Below are 20183 nucleotides of genomic sequence, written 5' to 3' on the forward strand. Positions count from 1 at the left end.
AGCACTTTGTGTGGCCTAAGTGGGAGGCTTACTTGAGCCCAGGAGTTCGAGACCAGCCTGGGCAACGCAGACAGACCTCATCTCCACAAACAATCAAAAATAAAAATAAAAAATTAGCCAGGAGTGGTAATATGTGTCTGTAGTCCCAACTACTCCAGAGGCTGAGTAGGGAGGATTGCCTGAGCCCAGGAGGTTGAGGCAGCAGTAAAACAGGATCGTACCACTGCACTCCATGCTGGACCACAGAGTGAGACCCTAACTCAAAAAGAAAAAAACAAAAATCTGGTCAGGCACAGTGGCTCATGCCTATAATCCCAACACTTCAGGACGCCAAAGTGAGAGGACTGCCTGAGCCCACGGGTTCGAGACCAGCTGGGCGACGTGGCGAGACCTCAACTCTACAATAAATCAAAAAAACTAGCTGGGTACGGTGGCGTGTGCCTGTAGTTCCAGCTACTTGGAAAGCTGAGGCGGAAGGATAGCCTGAGCCCCGCAGGTTGAGGCTGCAGTGGCCATGAGCGTGCCACTGCATTCCAGCCTGGGCGACAGAATACGACTCTGACCCAAATTAAAAAAATCTGACACATGATACAACAGGTTTAAACCTTGAGGACATGACGCCACTCTAGAAAAGACATATGCTGCGTGGTTCCACTTACAGGAGGTCCTTGGAAGAGTCAAAGTCACAGAGACAGCAAGGAGGACAGTGGTGACTGGAGACGGAGGAGAGGAATGAGGAGATACCTTTGAATGGAACAGTCTCGTGTTGCCCAGGCTGGTCTCGAACGCCTCCCTCGGTTCCAGAGTGGGCGGGAGTGACGGCCACACAGCAGTGTGAATGTACTGAGCACCACTGACAGGGACACTTAACACAGCCAAGATGGCAGAGCTCACGTGACGTGTATTTCTCCATAATAAAAAGATGGAGGGGAATTTCCCCAGGAACAGCGACTCACTAGGGCGTGCTATGTGTGGCCCAGCACTGACATAGGAAGCCACATGTCATCGTCCCCCATCGTGTCCTCTCTACACAGCCGCCCACCAAGGCTGAAGCGTTTCCCCATCTCACAAGTGAAGAAACTAAGGCTGAAGGAGTCAAACAACTTGCCCTGGGTCCACAGTCAGGAAAGGGCACACCCAGGCCTCGCAGCCCACTCTTGCTGGCTCTGGAAAGTGGCTTTAAGCTGAGGCGGACAGACAGTCCCAGCCTGGCGATGGCAAGATGCAACCTCAGCATCAGCGAGCTGCTTCCCTTGGGGGAAAAAGGGGCTGACCTTTCAGCTACAGAGAAAGTAGGTGATGGTGGCCTCGCCCGGCCGAGGGACACTGGTGTGGCCCAGCCTGGCCCGAATCATCAGACGATGCCTGGGGCTATCAATTCACAGCTGGCCACAGCCCAGAAAGTCAGTCAGATGCTGAGGGCCACACCGCCCTTGGTCTCTGCAATCGTGACGGCTCTGACTGTCCATCACATCCTCGGGAGGGTGAGAAGCCACCGGGAAGAGGATAGGGTGTCCCTCCATGTGGCCCCGATGGAAGTGACTTCCCATCCTGCTGTCCCTCAGTTTCCCCAGTTGTAACATGAAGGACTGAACTAGATCAACCTCAAGCCAATCCACTAGCCCACCCCCTCCCCAGAGCCCCCCTAGCCCTGAGTCCAGCGAGATGAGAGGAACCAGATGGAGCTCTGACTCAGGTAGGAAAAGCAAAGACATCAGCACGTGAATGGCACGTAAGCTCCTTTCTGCTCTGGCAGACTCGGGTATGAATCCCGGTCCCCAGCCTGGCCTCTGTTTCCCCATCTGAACGCTAAGGATCATGGCACCTCTCACGTTACTGCTGAGCTGTGGCGTGAGATATCGGCTGGGAAGCCCCCGCACACAGCGCCTGGTGGGTGAGACATGCTCACTGGCATCAGCGATCCCCGCCTAGGCTGGACAGTGGACAGGAAGCTCTCGGGGCTAGAGGAGGGGACTCTGGGGTCGGCCACCACCTCTGCCACTGCTGAGAACCCTCAGGAAATTCACTTTCCCACGCATGTTCTCTTCTTCAACAAGTACAAGGAAGTGAAATGGGAAGCCACCACTTCCACTGCCATTTCCGAAGACCACTGTGAGATTGCACACTCCTTGTAGACAAGTTCTGTGTCCCCATGTGCTGGACACAGCCAATGAGATAACGGAACTAGGCACTCCCACCTTGGATGTCCCAATAGGGGCAGAGTTGACAGACTGAGTCATTGTGGCATAAGCAAGATGAACCCAGTTGGATGGGTCAGGAGGGATGGGTGGACCAGCTGTCTCTCTGAGCCTGGGTCACCCTGAGCCCCCTTCCCACACGGCCCTTGGGCCAAGGAACCACCCCACCCATCCCAGGACCCTCCCCTGTGCCTGGAAGAGGAAAGGTGAGCTGAGCAGTCAGGCAGCCCTGCTGCTGGCTCTGTGGGGGCTACAAGCTCATTAGAGACCGACCACCTGACTGATGGGGAGGGGTGAATTCACCTGACCCGCCCACCCCAGGGGAGAAGCGTGCCTAGAAGGATGTTTCTGGTCTGACCACATTTCCTTGCATCTCCAGGGACACGGGGAGGAAGAAGCTAGTGGCCTGGTGCAGGTGTCCAGAATCTAAGAAGTACTTCCTGTCCCCCAGGCCTGTGCTCAGCATTACCTCCTGTGGGCACTGCTGCGAACCCACAGGTGTCTTTTATCACCCAGGAGGAGAGAAGGGGCTTGGGGAGGGGATACACAAGCCAGGAGGGAACGGAGACCCCAATCTGTGGCCTTGTTACACACCCTAGTTCCCATCTCACTGGCTTTGTGACCTCGAGGCTGTGTTCAACTACGACAAGATAACCCTAGAACCTCCTGACCAGGGCTCTTGTGGGGATTAAATGAGTGCGCTTAATTAAATTAGTTAAAGACAGCCTGCCCCTAACAGTGCCGTGCTCGAAAGCAGTAACTAGTATTCTTACATTAGTTCACAAATGAAGCATAACCTAGGTTCAAAGAAGTTTGGCCACTTGCTCGAAAGCACACAGCTTGGAAGGGTAAGCTAGAGTTAAATGTGCATCAAGCTGACTCTTAAAGGCAAGAAATAAAAAGTATGGTTTTTTTTCAGGATGGTGTAATGTCTCAGTTGTGGCTTGACCTTAGGAGGTTTCATTGTCTGGGAGGCTGAATTTGTTCATTCATCAAATGAGGAAAGAAGTCAGCCCTGGTCCAAATCCATCAATCCACCACAGACACACAGGGAGGCTGGAACAGCCGTGACACTGTCAACACAGGGCTGATTCACCCGGGGACACTCCTGGGGACAGGGAGGGCCTGCTGTTTCTAGCCACAAACCCTGAGTGGCATGGCCCTGACGACTGTCCTGGGTGCCCCCAGATATGGAGGGGCACAGGCCCCAGGCTGGAAGAGGCTTCCTCAGGCAGGTGGGCAGCATTGACAGTACACAGTAGCACCCTCAGAGGAAGCAGGTGCCCGTCTTAACTGCGTGGCAACCATGTCTGGCTGCTACCCCACAGCTCTGGGACCCCACTCTTGGCCCACATGGATCTTACTAGAAGGCTGTAAGGCACACATGTGTGGCCTAATCTGCAGGGCCTCATTCCAGCCCTGGGCCAGGCAGGCCTGACCTCTCTGAGCCTCAGTTTCCTCCGCTTGAAGAACGGAGACGACGGTCTCTCCTTTACAGGACTGTCAGGGTTAAGCGGCGTGTCCCTGGCAGTGAAGGGTGCCACCTGTCCGTATTGGTGTCCAGAGCCTGGTGCCTCTGCTCTGAACACGAACACATCAGTGTTACAGGGCAGAGACGTGTTGTCCCCAGAGGAGAGCAAACATTCGGACAGAAACCAACACCCTGGGCACACCCTGATGGTTCCACAGAGCCCTTGGGTGCAGGTGGTCTCTGGGGACAGCCGGACACCACCAGGAGGATGCTCAAAGACACCTTGGGTGTGGCACTCAGAGCCCCCACGATCTACGGACCAACACGTCTTTTCTCTCCCGCTTTTTTCTCTTCCTTCCAGAAGCAATGTGAGATCCTCCCCTCATTTACAGGAGCACTCACAGCAATAGAAGCCTCCGGGAAAAGTGGAGTCATGTTGGGGCCAGGAGATGGCCTGGGAGAGTGAGATGCAGAGTTCGGAACAGGATGAGTGGGGACATTGGTGACACACAGGTAGAGGTTTTGGCGAGCACATCTCAGCCTGCCTCTGGCTGGTCCCCGGAGGGCTCCTCTCCTCTTTGGAGGGGACCACAGCTCCCAATGTGCTCAGACTGCCGGCTCCACCCCACCCCGGGCACAGCACAGGTTGGGGTCCACCGGAGCCTGGGGTGACCAGTCCAGGACTTGGAGTTCCCCAAGTCCTGACCCAGCCCATGCTCCTGAGAGCTTGTTCTTGGACCAGCGGGGCCACAACCCCGGCCCGCTCTCCAACGCCGAGTGGGATGGACAGACATCAGTCCTGGTTTCACTTCCCAAGCAGAGCTAAGAGCATCAGGCCTGTGCTCCGTCCCTCCGTCCCCCTCCTGTGACAGAGTCCCAAGCCCGCCCAGCGGAGCGCCATCTCCCACACACATGCCCCATGGTTCTAGCCAGCTCTGCGGGACTCAAGGGGGCTGTGCCTCTGCCCTGCTTCCGTGGGAAGTGACCGGTTTCTGATTCTCTGGCCAGCACTCAAACCGGTTTCCCTTGGAGCAGCAACCCAGGGCGGGGCCAAGCCAGAGCCATGCCTTTCCCTTCCCTCTCCCCAAGTGTTGGAACAATGACCTACTCAAACCAGTGGAAAGATGACACTGGGTGCACTCAGGGTTGGAAAGGGGAGTGAGAGGAGACAAGGGTGGAAAAACCACCCACTAGGTACCACGTCTGCCACCCGGGTGACAACTCCACAGAAGCCCAAACCTCGCCAGCATGCAACATACCTACATAACACATTTGCACACGGACTTCTTGAAGCTAAAAAGAGATTTAAAAATTGAAAGAACGATCTCACTTGAAAAAAGAACCAGCCGGGCTCGGTGGCTCAGCCTGTAATCCCGTGCCTTGGGAGGCTGAGGTGAGTGGATTGCCTGAGCCCGTGGGTTCGAGACCCGCCCGGGCAACTTGGCAAGACCTCCTCTCTACAATAAATCAAAAATTAGCCGGGTGTGGTACCACACGCCTGTAGTTCCAGCTACTCGGAAGGCTGAGACGGAAGGATCGCCGGAGACCAGCAGGTCAAGGCTGCCAGGAGCGGCCACTGCACTCCAGTCTGGGCAACAGAGTGAAACACCAACTCAAAAAAAGAAAAAAGAACCAATGGAAAGAACATGGGAGAAGATGGGGCGGGAAGGGGGAAGGGAAGCCACATCCCCTACTTGCCTGGACATCAAATTCCTGCAGGAGGCCGGTGATGGTCTGTGGAGACAGAAGTGAGAAGGTGAGACTCGCTAGTTTCCTCGGGAACAACGTTGGAACACAGGAGCCCGTCAACATCCTGAATCTGTATCTCCACTCCCTCCTCTGTGGGGCCTCCCTAGTTCCTTACAAAGAGGGATTTTCCTTTTCATCTCAAAGCAGTCAGCAAAAGGCAGACATGTTCGCTGGATTCCTCTGACGATACCCCGGGTGTATAAAAAGCTGAAGGTCTAAGCTGGCCACGAGCTTGAGAGATACAGGAATGTAACTGTCAATTAACGGATCTCCCTGTCTTCATCCATGGACTATATTTTCAAAACGGAAATCTAATCATGTTCATGAGCCTCCTTACATTTTTTTCCATGGTTGTCTGGAAGTTGGATTAAAATCCAATCTCTTATGAGTGAGAGACCACGAAGCATTTCTCTCTCGCTAAAAAATCTGAATTTCTGACCTGAGCTGTCAGTGGCAGGACAGGCCCAAGAAGTTAGGCAAAGGGTCCTTGTCTGCCGGGGAGTGGTGACAGCGTGGCTAGGAGGAAGAATGGAGCCTTGGCCAGCCAACATTTCTAAGAGATGTCACCGCCCATTTTCCTCCTAGCCTGGAGACAGATTCCAAGTATCCAAACAATCTTCTGAAAACTGAGCCCCTGTCCCACCACCAACCCCCAGGAAGAAAGACAGCTCAGCACAGCAAAATGCAAAACTGGTAAGGGAGACAGAATGAGCCTTCTGGGAAAGCAGGGGCTAGATCAGGTGACAGCAGCCACCCTGCTGCCTGGGATTAAGACAGCACCGCATCCCTGGGCTGTAGACAGAAGCATCAGGAAGTTTTGATACATTCAGGCAGAAACAAAGATGGCTGATGGCGTGTGTGTGTGTGTGTGTGTGTGTGTGTGTGTGTCTGTGTGTGTGTGCGCGCACAGGAGTGCATACTGGTAGGAGGAAGTGGGGAAAATCCTTCTGAACAATCCCAACTTCCAAAACATCACCCACAATGCAGTGGCAGTTCAGATTGAGGACAGACAGGAGGAAGAACTTTCCAACAGCAAACAAACCTCACTCAAAACACTTCGCTGAGTCAATGTAGGAATCGGAAGGAATTTATTTCCATCTAAACCTTGAAGGAAAAGGTAAATATCCACTTAGAGATGGACCGGCATGTGATCTGGAACTGACAATCTCTTAGATGTCCGTTTAGAAGTAAAGTTGGGTGGGCATGGTGGCTCACAATTGCAATCCCAGCACTTTGGGAGGTGGAGGCAAGAGGATTGCCTGAGCTTGAGTTCGAGACCAGCCTGAGCAAAATGGTGAGACCTCGCCTCTACAATTAAAAAAAAAATTAGCCGGGCATGGTGGTGCATGCCTGTAGTTCCAACTAGTTGGAAGGCTGAGGCGGAAGGATCACCTGAGCCCAGCAGGTCGTGGCTGTGATGGCCATGAGCATGCGACTGCACTCCTGCCTGGGTGACAGGGTGAGTTCCCGATTCAAAAAATAAAAATAAAAGAAAGAAAATGAACAGTCTGCTCACCGAAGGCAGCAGCCTGGGTTTGATTCCACACTCCACACTTTGTCACTATGTGACTGAGGACAACTAGCCTCTCTGAGACTGAGAGTCCTCATCTGTAAAATGAGAACGGTCACGGAAACTCACACCTCCACTGGCCGCAACCGAAATATGGTTAACTGAGAAGCAGGCACGCGGAACGTGGTCAATGTACATTATCAATTATTTTATTTCTTTGTTTTTGAGTTGGGGTCTCACTCTGTGGCCCAGGATGGAGTGCAGTAGCACGATGATGTCTCACCACAGTCTGTCTCCTGGGCTCAGGTGATTCTCCCACCTCAGCCCCCTGAGTAGCTGGGACTACGCTTGTCTTTTATTTACATTTTTATTTTTTAGAAATGGGATCTCATTTTGTTTCCCAGGTTAATCTTGAACTCCTGGGCTCAAGCCATCCTCCCACCTCAGCCTTCTAAAGTGTGTGTGTGTGTGTGTGTGTGTGTGTGTGTGTGTGCGCGTGTGCTATATACCTGTGTGCAGCCTGCTGACACACTGTGCATGTGTGCACACATGTGAGTGCATGTGTGTTGTACATGCAGGTGTGCATGTGTTGTACATGTGTGCATGTATATATATATTATGTGTGTGCATGCTGTGTACTATATTGACACAATGTGCGTGTGTGTATATGTGTGTGCATATATGTTGTGCATGCATACGTTGTCCATGTGTCTGTGTGTGCCCGTATATATAGTATATGTGTTGTGGTGTGTATGCATGTCTGTGCATGCTGTGTACCTGTGCGCAGCATGTTGGTACATGCATGCTGCATGTGTGTGTTGTGCATGTGTGTGCATGTTGCACATCATGTTGCCACAATGTGCATGCGCCTACATGCATATGCATGTGGTATACATGCATGTATTATAAGTATGTCCGTGTGTGTGCATGTGTATAGTATATGTGTTGTGCACGTGTGCATGCTGTGCAACTTTGCATGCAACATGTTGGAGCACGTGTGCATGTGTGTACACGTATGTGTGTGTGCATACATTATAGGGGTAGCCAGGAGCATCTCCACTCACCTCTCCTTTCTCCACCAGAGGCTTCACCTCGGCGAGGTCTACGTCCTGCATCTCCCGAGACATGTCCCTGCTGTCACCTGCCTGCAAAAGGCCAGAGGTCAGCACTTCTTGCTGAGAGGGCTCCTGGAGGAAGTGGACTCAAGGCCAAGGAAGGAGGCGGCCGGAGGCTGAGCCTGCGCTCTGCTCAGAGCTCTCGCCTCCCGCACCAGGCACTAAGGTGACCTCTTGGTCACGGCCCCTCCCAGTCTGCCCACTGGGGCCGGGGGCAGTAGACTTCCTGGGAGAGGAAACTTCGTTCCCCACCAGACGGATGGGTCAGACTCACGCACAGGGCCCAGGCTCAGTCCTACCCAGCATTCTAGAAGGGGCACCACATCACGGATCCTGAAGTCAGGCAGTCCCAGACTGATAACAAAAAGGGAACAAGAGGGCACAGCATGCCACCCCGTGCAAACACCGTGGTACAAGCTTCATCCTCGTGGCTGGCCCTACCAGAAGGGTGGCAACGCAGACACACACACACACAGACACACACACACACACACACACACAGACACACACACACACACCACACACACCTCTGTGCTTGAAAAGAGAGGGAGGCAGATGACCGAAAAGGCCTAACCCAAAGAGTCCGACAAGCACTGAGCTCTCAGCAGGATTTTGAAAGAAAAAGGTCCTTCAAGGAAAAAGCACCTGGTGAGCCAGATGGGGGTGGGCCGAGGGCTCCACTGGCTCTACTTTGGGGCAGATGCAGAAGAACCAGGAAATGGCACCAGCCAAGCTAGACTGGCGTGGAGTCAGGAAGGCTGAGGAGGCCCCATGCTCCACACCCCGGGGCACGATGTCCACGGGTGGGCAGGCCCACCTACAGGGCATTCTTCCCCAGCTACAGCTGGGCGCTGGGGGTCTCAGCAATTATTCTTGTGGACCACTAGTCAAGTTGAAAACAATAAATGTCCCCCAATCCCCAGGATGAGACACCGAGAACCCAGAATGAGGTCAAGTGTTAGGGACAGCAGCAGAGGCTAGGGAGAAGCCGTGACAGAAGGGACAAGCCCGGGCCACCCACCCAGTTCACAGATCCAGACCTTGTGAACCCCAAAAAACGGCATGAGAAGCCCTGACCAAGGTCCTCGCACCACTGACTTCAGCCTGGGGACCTGGGCTCCAAGCTGCCCAAGCCTCTTGGATGAAACAGCAGGGACAGGACAAGGTTCCGAAAACCCAGCCAGGAGCTCCTCCTTCTGGAGACCCCAGGGCCCCTGAGAACCTTGAGAAACACCTCCCGGGGGCCAGCCAGCAAGCGTGGGCCACCCAGACCTGCCCCACCTGCCAACACACGGCATTCCACGGGGGACCCCACTCTCCTGCTCTGTTGTGGGGCGCTCCCAGCACGATTCTCCCCAGCAGATATCCAGTCCCACAAGAATGCCTTTATGCAGACTTTGGAGTCTGTGCTCCAGAACATTCCGACAACAAAGTCGGTTTTATATTTGTGAGCATTCCTGGGCAGTTGCCAGCTTGGAGGCAGGAGGCATGAAAAGCCAGGGTCTGTTGGCCTTGCTAATTCAGCAGGTTCACGGTCCCGAGACCCTGGCCCGTGGGACACCTCGCCTACACGGCCCGGGGAGCCTTCCAGAAACCTAGGGCCCTGCTGACAACACCCTTCATGCTGAGGGAGAAAGGAGTTCACATTTCACAAAGACTTCTAACATACTCTGCCTGGCAAAGAAACCCGGGGTGAAGCCATGGGTTCGAGCAGTCCTTACTCAGCGCCCCTGTGAGCACCACTCACCCGTGGCTCACCTAGCCCTAGCTCCCAGCCTGACACCAGGTGCAGGGGCAGGCCACAGTGATGCTTTCAGGAAAGCTCACTTTCAAACTGCCGCTAAAACACAGGAACGCAAAGGCTTAAAAACAAATCTGCGCTTAGCACAAGCTGTGGGTCAAGTCCATTCAGTCATCTCTACCTGTTTTCCAGAAACTGTGATCACATTAGAATAAAATGTGTACCTGGGACAGTCCCTTTACCTACCCTGCATGTTTTTTCCTTCCTACAATTTAGCCTCCCGAACCTCGCAAATTCATGAGTGGGAAAATGGCTGCCTCTCCTAAAAATATCAAGGGCTGGGAATCTTGTTATTGGAGCAGGAGGGGGCCTCACCTGACCCAGCCCCCTCTGAGCTCAGGGACTTAGGGAAACTGGGAGGTGGAGGACTGAGAACCATAACAAGGCTTAAATGAGGTGTAATTTTGTCTCCCAGGGGACGCTGGGAAATTGATTTTGAGCCATTCTGTGAATGTCCTGGGACTCTGAAGCCTGCAGGGAGATTGGAGAAGGCTGAGGAAGCTTGGCATTTGTCTAGGAGGACGGTGAGGGCTGCAGGCCTGCATGTCGTAGATCACACCCCGTAGTAACCAAAGCCCAAGTCAAGGACAGCAGCGGTGTTCTCTGCACCTTGAGCTCACCCAACTGCTGGAGGCTCCACATCTGGCCAGTCTGTAGGGCGGGAAGAAAGGCGCTACCCTCCCCTCAATTCTCCTGGCTTGGGCCAGTCAAGAGCTAGCCCTCGCTCCGTTTCTGATGCCTCAACCAAAAACCTTTTCAAACTATTTTTCAGAAGCTTTTTGTCTAAAGGAAATCCTGTAAGAAAGTACCACATGTATATCTGTAAAAGACTGAACAGGCTAGGCACAGTGGCTCACGCCTGCAATCCCAGCTATCTGGGAGGCCGAGGCGTGAGGATGGCTTGAGTCCAGGATTTCAAGACTGGCCTGGGCAACATAGTAAGATATCATGTCTACAAAAAAAGGGAAAAAAAGCCAGATGTGGTGGCAACTGCCTGTAGTCTCAGATACTCAGGAGGTGGAGACAGAAGGATCGCCTGAGCCCAGGAGTTTGAGGCTGTGAGGATGCCACTGCAGTCCAGCCTGGACGACAGAGTGAGACCCACTGCCCCAACTCAAAATAAATAAATGAAGAATAAAAGATGTAACAACCCAGAAAGCTGAGGTGCTTTGGCTGAAGCCAGGGAGGAGGGCCTGGCCCCCTAACCTGCAGTTCCCATGGGCAAGGCTCCCCTAATCAGCCCCAGCCAGGGACCCGTCCCTCAAGACCTACCCTTAAAGAACACCTGAGTTCCAGGAGGCAGGGTTTGAGAACCCATGACATCTTCCGAGGTGTCTTCCCACGCTAGGTTCTGAGGCGCCCAACATGACGTACGCTGACAAGACCTACACGGTGACCCTTCCGGAGATTTGGCCATGAGCACAAAACCCTGCCCTTAGTCTCACAAGGCTCACGATCCTCCCACCTCCCTTGGTTCACTCCTCGGGTGGTCGCCATGCGGTGGCCACTGTCCCATCTGCTCCCTGGATGGCATAGAGGATGCTGCCGTCACCCCTGTTGTGCATCGGGGTCAGGGGTCCTCAGCTCAGTCCTGCCCTGCCGACATCGGGGCCCGAGAGGTCTTTGCTGTAGGGTCTGCCCTGAGTACTGGAGGAGGCTGGCCGCAGTCCGGGCCACTGCCTACCAGATGCCACAGCACACACCCCTGAGGGGACAGCCGACAAGATGTCCCCTGCGTGCAAAACTGACCATGGTTGGGAAGGCTGATCTTGTCGGGTCCTGTATGAAATGGATTCAGAAAATGCCTGTGATTTAATTGAATGCACACACACACACACACACACACACACACACTCACACATTATCTCCTACACAACCCTCTGACACACACACACACTTTCCTACACTCACACAAATCCTCTCACACTCACACACACACTCACACACACCCCACCACCACTGTTCATTCAGAGCAGGAAGCTGAGCCCCAAGGCTCTGGCCGCTGTCCCGAGCTCACCCTGGCGGCCTCAACAGGGAGGCCGGCATGGACCAGGTCTGTCTGATGCTCACTCCTTCCTCACCCGACTCTTCCTCAAAATGCGTTTTCTCTGGGATTCACTGTCTGAGAGCATCAGGCCCATGGAAGGCCACCGTTCCAGCAGAGGACATGGCCTCACGGGCCGTGGTCTCCTTCCGCCAGCAGGAAGAGGCGGCTGGAACAAGGTGGCTCACTCCGGGGGGCTCTGGCTGGCGCCCCGCCTCTCAATTTCCCCAGCCACCCGAGGCCATCACGGTTCGGCAAGTCCTAGTCCCAGAATGTCAGGAGCCCTGGAAAGGGCCAGAGAGATCCCCGAGTGGGTGGGGTGGAAGGGCCACACCCAGCACAGTGAGGGGCCCAGAGTGGATGCCCAGCCTACCTACCCAGTGGGGGCTGACCCACCCACATCCCTGAGGCCATCTTGGCTCTCCCAGAAGCCCCTCAGACGGGGAATGAGGCCAGGACGAATCTCCTGCTAAAATCCCACTCGGCACCAAAAACAGGGCTCCAGGCCACAGGGCAAACTGCCAGCCTTCTTCCTTTCCCACCCTCCTACCCAGGAGAAATTCGAGGAGACCAACGTCAGAGAAGGGAAAGTTAGCCAGAAGCCAGGGGGAGGGCTTGCGGGTCAGATTTGGGCGTCACCACTTATTAGCTCTGTAATCCTGAATGATGTGTCTAATGCATGTGCCTCAGATCACTTATCTGTCAAATGGGCATGCTGCCTCCTGCTTCCAGCAAACAGTAGCAGGGCTTAAACAAACAGCACACAGAACCTGGCAAAGAGCTGCTGAATTCACCAGAGTCTCTCCTTTCCTGGTTGCCTTGGGGATGGCATCTGTGAGGACACAGTTCACTCCCAGAGTGTCCCAGCAAGGAGGGGGACATACAGATGTTCAGCAAATGCCACCGATGTTTCCAGTGTCAGACCCAGAGGGACACTGCCGGGTGCTTCCCCCACCAGCAGCACCGCCAGTCAATGAGTAACGAGCCCAGGAGGGCTGAGCAAATACCTTTCCGGTCCAGCAGACACAGGCAGGTCAGCAGCACACAGGTCACAGGCTCCAGGGGACACCAAGACTGAGACCGCCCCAGAGAAGGGAAGAACACAACCCCAGGGCCTGGAAGGGCAGGGGGCTGGGGCATCTTGTGTAATCCGAGGCCTCTCGAGACTCAATCAACAGTCCCTAGGGGACTGACGGGTCACACGGAGCCTGGGATTCCCCCAAGCCACAGGAGTGTGGGTGTAGGGAGCAGGGTGTGGACCGCCACATGGCTCTGGGCAGGACATTCCTTCTCTGGGCTTCGGTTTTCCCACCTGTAAAGCAGGCACGGCGTATGGCCTATGGAGATTGCATGGTCTACAACAAACCTGGGGCAGCCAGGTGCTGCAGGGCTCAGCTCCACCAGCATGGCTCTTGGGCCAAGTTCCTGCCTTCTCCCGGCCCCAGCCCCTATCTGTCTAGGCCAGAATCTCACTCCAGTTTGACCAGCCTTCTTACTCAGCGTGCCCGCAGGACCCGTACACACACTCTGATGAGCAAACTCTTTGGGGCTCCCAGAGCTCCCGCAGGACAGGGCCCTGGGGCCACCCAGCAGAAGAACATCTATGGTCTGTTCTACCAGTTCCAGGACCTTCTCCTGTCCCCAGGAGGAAGAGCCTTGGGCAGGCAGCCATGAAGCCCTACACAGACATGCCAGTCAAATCAACAAGAGCCACCAGCGCCAACAGTGCCAATGAGGCTAGAAGCCCTGCACATTCCCTGAGCTTTACAGCATCCCTAGGAGGGAGGCACCAGCATGTCCACCATGTAACAGATGGGGAAACTGAGGCACAGAGAAATTAAGAGCCGTGCCCCAAGTCGGCAAGCACCAATTGGTGCAGGTTAAAGCAATTTTAGAGGGTGACATTGACAATGACGTCACACTGCCCTAAATACACACAGAGACCTTACCATGTCTCTCACAATGGGCTGCCGGTGACGCTGAGGCTTTTGTGATGGTCAACTGGGGAGTTACACGCCTCTCCCTCCTCCCTGCACGGTCACCACCAAGCCACCACGAGTAGGTCAGAGATTGTGGCAAAATCCCTATCTTGGACGTTTCATCCTTCCTCCAAAACACCCAGAAGGTTCTCTGTCCTTAGCTGCCCCCGAAGTGCCCTCCTGACATGCCAACTTGACACTCTGGAAAGGTGTTCAGTCAGTGCATTGTTTCGCTTGATCCTCAAAGAGGCCCCCGGGACAGGGCAGGTGTTATCACGTCCAGTTTACAGATGGGCAAACTGAGGCTCAAAGGCAAAGGCCCGTGTGACTCCCAGAGGCCTCGTGTCTAGATTCTGCCCTGCTGAGGGAAAGATGGAACGCTCACTGCTTGGCTGTGGGTACATGTGGGGAGTTTGGCCCAGGGAAGGCAGACTACAGCCCCCGGGGTCCTTTGGTGAATCGGAGTCAGGGAGACTGAGAGACTGTTGATAAGTTGAGCATTGATTGATGCTACCGTCAGCAAGTGGCCCAGATTCTGGCCCTCTGTAACACGCCTGGTTTCAAAGCCACATGAGAGCCCGTGTTCTTTCCAGCACATTGGGCTGTTGACAGAACGATTTTAAAAAGATAGAAATCAATGTGTGCTACTGCTGTTTCCCACAGCAACTTCTGCAGAAAGTTCCAGAACACAGTACCATTTCTGCTGTAACCTCAAGGCAAATGGCCTTGGGACATGCCCTGGACACCCCTGTCTTGCCCTGGACACATTGCATCGTCGTGTCTTTGCCAACGAGATTTTGAAGTCATGCTACAAAGCACTGCAGGGTTCTCTTGGTGTTTTCTGGACCTTTTGAAACCCAAGGCTCTGGGGAGGGTGAGGAAGTTGGCAGTCTTTACGCCCAATGTTTTTCTTACATAATCAACCTCCCAAACAATAGAGGTGGACTCATGGGGCCTTCAAGAAAGTTCCCGAGTTGAGGGGAAAGGAAGCGCCTTAAAGGGTGATCAAAATCAATAAAACGGGGCAAATGTCAGAGAAGGGACCACCGGACTAGGAATTCCTCGAGGGCTCCAGTGCTGTGCGCGAATCCTGAAACTCGACGGGGATCGATGACTTGTTTGATGCGGAGGTGAAACTGGGAAGGGATCACCACGGAAGAGGCCAACCCCAGCCTCCAGCCTCACTCCCAGACAAGCCAAAGCTGCCTTCATTCCCTGGGTGGGGGTCCGGGGCTGTGGCCGACACTGAACTTCCATGTTCAACTTGATTGCGGCACCAGGAAGGTCAGTGAGAGAATGCCTGGAACCCACCAGCAAGAAGAGGAAGGTGTCAGAATCCCAGCACGGCCCACCCTTTCTTAGCAGCACCACTGGGGTCTTCCTGGAGGTTCTCAGTGGAGTTCTGGCAGCTTGAGTCATCAGCTTGGCAGAGGGAAGGTGACCGTGTGAGGACACCCGTCGAGTAACTGGGAGCCCAAAGGAGGACGCTGGTGTCGTCGGAGGATTATTTTGTGAATCTGCGGGACAGGCGTGAGCTGCCCTGGTCTGAGATCATTTGTCCAAATTGCACAAACAAAGCCAGCGTCTGCAGGGGACGAGGAAGCGGACTCTCCATACTGAGCCCTTTGTCCCGAGATCGGATGCTCACCACGCTACCAGGTTCCTTCCCCAAAACGTCCTGCTGCTTCTACCCTTTGGAATGGCCCTCATTCCTTCCTTCCCAAGGTGGCCCAAGTTATTTCCTTAATAAGCGGAGGTGTGCTTAGAACCACTGTTCGTGGAGTGCCCACGACGCACCAGGCTTTCAGGGCTCACAGGGAAACGGGTGAGTAGACAGACGACCATAGCCAAGTGCGATCCCAGGCGGGCACCAGCCCCGCCTCCTCTCCAGGAGGGGACAGCCCAAGAGAGCTTTCTGGAAAAGCGAAGAGAGCGCCGTGATTAAAACGGAGAAGGCAGAGTAGGTGAGGGGTCCCAGCCGAGGAGGTCCTTAGAATTAGCCGCCTCTAAATGTCCCTCTCACATCCATGTTCAAAGAAGGCTGCTCTGACACTTCTGGAAGGTTCCAAGAAGGTGGAGCTGATGGTAGAGATGGGGGAAACAGCGGGCCCACCCACTTCTCTTTAAGCAGAGCTCCATGCGGGATCAGGGTTTAAAATGAGCCGGGTTCGGTGGCTCAGCCTGTCATCCCGCGCCTTTGGGAGGCTGAGGTGAGTGAATTGCCTGAGCCCGCGGGTTCGAGACCCGCCTGGGCAGCGAGACCTCATCTCTACAATAAATCAAAAAATCAGCCGGGCGTGGTAGCGCATGCCTGTAATTCCGGCTATTTGGAAGGGTGAGGCAGAAGCATCACCAGAGCCCAGCAGGTCGAGGCTGCAGTGGCCGGGAGCGGCCACTGCACTCCAGTCTGGGCGACAGAGTGAGACTCCAACTCAAAAAAAAAAAAATGTATCCTTGTAGAACGGTTCCCACAGATTCGAAAAAAGGAAAAACCTATAAAATAAAAGATGAATTTCTGGACTGGGCCTTCGAGGGCCCCAGGCTGTGAGCAGCCTCGCTTTCAGTTGGAAGGAAGCACACAGCCGGGCGTGGTGGTTCATGCCTGCAATCCCAGCACTTTGGGAAGCCGAGGCAGGAGGATGGCATGAGTCCAGGAGTTCAAGGTCAGTTGGAAGAATGCCCTGCTAGACTAAAAAGACCTGGAGATGGAGCCGAGGTGGGCAGGTCTTCAGTTAACACTCTGAGTCAGCTGGCCCCCACCGTTTTCCTCGAGGTGCCCAGGTTTCTTACAACATGGTGCCGACCCACAGGAACCTCACGCCAGACTGACGCCCGATCGAGGTCCTTCCCCTCTGCAGCTGCCTTCCCGTCGGTCCCCAGCCCCTCTTCTCATCCACCTCCAGCACATCTGGGCTGGAATACAGCGGGAGGCCCTGCAGCAGAGACAGCCATGCAGTCCTTCTCTGTCCCCAAGTTGAGGAGAAAAAAGCAAACAGAAGACCGAGCCTGGGACTGGACTGCAACCAGGGAGGCAGGAAGGACAGCCTGGAACGTATCCTGGAAACCAAACTCATTCTCCAAAGATGAGCCCAGAGGCTGTGGGCGGCCCTCAGGGGCAATGCTGGCATTTGAAATGGGCCAGCATAACTGACCTTGACCGGGACCCTACTCTTGGCTCTGAACAGGCGAGTCTTCCGCCCAAGTCTCCGTTTTCTGACCCAAGAGCGGGGTGGAATGTCTTCTACCTCAGTTAGAAGAGGCAATGCACTGACCCACAAGCTCGTTAACCAGAGAAAAGCTGTTTGTTGAGCACTTACTGACTGCCAGACCCAGAGGACGCAGAGCCATCAAAGAGGGTCTAGCTGGTATGACCCCTTCCTCTCCTTTTTTCTCTCCCCCATCATTCCAGAGCAGAGGTCCTTGACTCCGACTGCCCTAGAAAACTCCACCCCCAAGCCAGCCCAGGGAGCTTTGAAACATACAGACCCCTCGCCTGTCCCAGATCTCAAGAGACTGGGCATGGACATGCACATTTCAGACAAGGTTCCCACCACATGTTCGTGCAATCTGCGTAAGTTTTGCAAAAAGCGTCTGTAGACACTTTCACAGGCCTGGGTAGGTTTGGGACAAAGAGCCCCAGACACTGCTTGTCAAGGAAACGCTGTGACAGTGGCTTTTGTGGGCAAACACCCATGTGCTGTTTCCCACATGCTGGGCATTGCTCTCGGTTTTCCTGGATTAACTCAAGTAATACAGATTGTGTCTGTCACTTTCATTTTGCAGGAAAGGAAACTGAGGCACAGAGCTCCTGACTGCCTCTTGTACCTTTCCTTCTTGCCTCATTTCTTCAGGCACCCGGACACATCGTCACAGAAAGGAACCGAGGCTCTGAAGTCCACAGGTCCAGGCCCAAGGTCTGGCTCCCTCATGTCAGCCACATGGCTGCAGGCAAGTCCTTAGACCCTCCTGGCCTCAGTGTCTTCATCCACTCCATGGAGCCGATCCGGCCCAGGCAGAGCTCTCGCAAGGGTTAAAGCAGTTGAAGAGAGATAGCGACTGATAAGGAGGGAGAGAGATACCCATCCCTCCCCGGCCTTCCCGAATCAGGCCTGCACCCTGCGAGAATCTTCTGTGCTGAGTCATCACGCTGACTTTCTCTCTGAGGCAGGGCCTCTGAGTCACATCTTGGATGAGGGGCTCTGGACTTGCGTCCCAAGTAAGAATTACAGCTTCTGTCGACCAGCAAAACACAGCACGATCTTTCTTCCAGGTCCAGGCTGAGGCAAGCTCAGGGCGGCAGGTTTTAAAGTCTCCCTGGGAGCCCCCAGCGCTGTTCAGATCTGCCATCCATCTTGTAGGGGAGAGCCCAATTTAGTCAAAGACCACTTGGGGGCCAGGGGGCTGTGGTTCTTGATCCCTTTCTCATTAAGACTGATTTTGTTAATCTCTCAAGGACACTTTGTTTACGCTTTTGAAAAAATCACCCACATTCTGCCTCAAATGTTTCCTCCCCAGAAACTCCACAGCAGAAAGGCAAAAATCCTGCCGGGAACCCTCGCCATGACTCCAGTCCTAACCAGGAGACCTGGCAGAGGGGCCCAAGAGGGAGTTCTAGTCCCAGCTGAGCCTTCCACATCCCTTCCCATCTCAGGGTCTCAGTTTCCATCTGTGAAATGGGAAGGGGTTGGACCAGGTCCTGTGTGAGTTGTTTTTTGTTGTTGTTGTTTTAATTCCATTCCAAATCATCCAACCAATGGCGACAATCCTGGATTTGCCTGCTACCCTGATAGAATTCCCTCGGGAGAGGAGACCCAAGGATGCCTGAAAGCTGGATCCCATCACCTCCACCCACACATGGTCAATGGCCTCCTCGGGACTCCACCCACTGGATCACAGGGAAATGGGCTAAAGCCATAAGGCCATTCCATGATTTCCATGCAGAGGCCGGGCGTGGGGGCTCAGGCCTGCAATCCCAGCACTTGTGGAGGTTGAGGCGAGAGGACTGCTTGAGTCCAGGAGTTGGAGACCAGCTTGGGCCACATAGGGAGACCCCGTGTCTATTCTTAAAAATGCAGTTGCCTCCATGTGCATAAAGTCCTCCAAGGTGCCAGGCCCTGGGCCGGGTGCTAGGTTCAAGGGTGAGGCAAAGTCCTCTTCCTCAACCCCTGGTGGGAAACGGCCTCACAAAGCTAAGAGAGGCACAGGTCAGGGGAACAACTCAGGTGTCCCACCCGTAAGCACAACCTCCCTCCCTCACACTTTCTCTGACCTCCCCCTGCCACCTAGACTGGGGCTAATTCTGGCCCTGCACATAACACATATACGTCTGGTCTACACCTTCACCAGGCTACCTCTCCCCCCAGAAGGCAAGCCCCTCGAAGCTAGGGGGGTTCCTTCTCTATGCCTTACTTCACTTACATTCTCTGAATCTCAGTGGGGACTCCAGAATTTCTCTACAGCAGGAGGCTGGGTCGGACAGTTTGCCTCGAAACTGCATTTTTGCAGCAGGAACAGATCCTTTGAAGCAACTTAGGAGAACGTTAGGTATTGCGGACCGGCATTGTAGGATGGCTAAAGCCTTCCTGCCTGGCCACCGGCTGACCTCTGAATTTGGGGTCTTCCCCAGTAACTTAAAGGGACCCACTTTCAGCACCCAGGACGTCTGCCAGGAAGGGCTGTCCTTGGGGACAAATAACCTGGGCGCTCCCTCCCCCACCGGACCCGCTGCCACCGGCCACTTCCCACTTCCAAGCCACAGGGAGTGACATTCAGGACCCCCAGAGACAGCGGAGAGAGGCGACAGGCGGGGGAGTGGTGGTGGGGGGGAAGGAACCCACCCGCTAAATCCCAGTTATGGCTACTAATTTGACAGAAGCCCGCAGCACTTCTCCCCCCACGACCGGCGCATTCCACAAGCCCGGCCCGAATCTCCACCCCAGGCTGAATCAGAGACCGCGGCGGGTCCCCCAGGAGCGTCGGAGCAACTCCAGCTGTTCTTCCCCCTGGAGGGCGGAGAGGCGGGTCCCGGAGACAGCGAGGGAAGGAAAGCGGGGGAGGCTGGGCGGAGGCGAACAGGACGCCGCTCCCAGCGCCAGCCAGCTCGGGGGCCGCCAGATGCCCGCGCGACCCTCCCTCCCGGGCCACCTCTCCACGCCGGCACTGCGCCCGCGCCGGGGCGCTCGCGGGCTCTCGCTCCGGCGTCTGTGTCGTCCGCTCCGCGGCCACCCCGGCCCTCCCCCGGCACACACACCCGCCGCCCGGGCTTGGGAGCTGGATCCGCACCGGCCTCTGGGACGCCGGGCTGCACACCCGCTCG

The 20183-nt window shown here is 54.9% G+C and overlaps 1 protein-coding gene across 2 annotated transcripts in view; it reads right to left on the reverse strand.

Moving 5' to 3' along the window:
- Nucleotides 1-19868, reverse strand: part of NDRG1 (N-myc downstream regulated 1) — a 57093-nt gene extending 37225 nt beyond the window's left edge. The window contains exons 1-3 of one of the 2 annotated variants that reach the window (XM_008061958.2): nt 19705-19868; nt 7993-8073; nt 5368-5403 (exon numbers count right to left, since the gene is read on the reverse strand). In XM_008061958.2, coding sequence (XP_008060149.1) covers nt 5368-5403; nt 7993-8055 — 99 coding nt within the window. In that variant the 5' untranslated portion in view covers nt 8056-8073; nt 19705-19868. Of the gene's footprint in view, nt 1-5367; nt 5404-7992; nt 8076-19704 lie in introns of those variants that run through there. The other variant, XM_008061959.2, reaches the window with a different exon arrangement.
- Nucleotides 19869-20183: the final 315 nt, after the last annotated feature.

This window comes from Carlito syrichta, unplaced genomic scaffold, assembly GCF_000164805.1.
Source record: "Carlito syrichta isolate Samal-C Ts95f unplaced genomic scaffold, Tarsius_syrichta-2.0.1 Scaffold305643, whole genome shotgun sequence".
In the NCBI taxonomy this organism is placed as follows: Eukaryota; Metazoa; Chordata; class Mammalia; order Primates; family Tarsiidae; genus Carlito; species Carlito syrichta.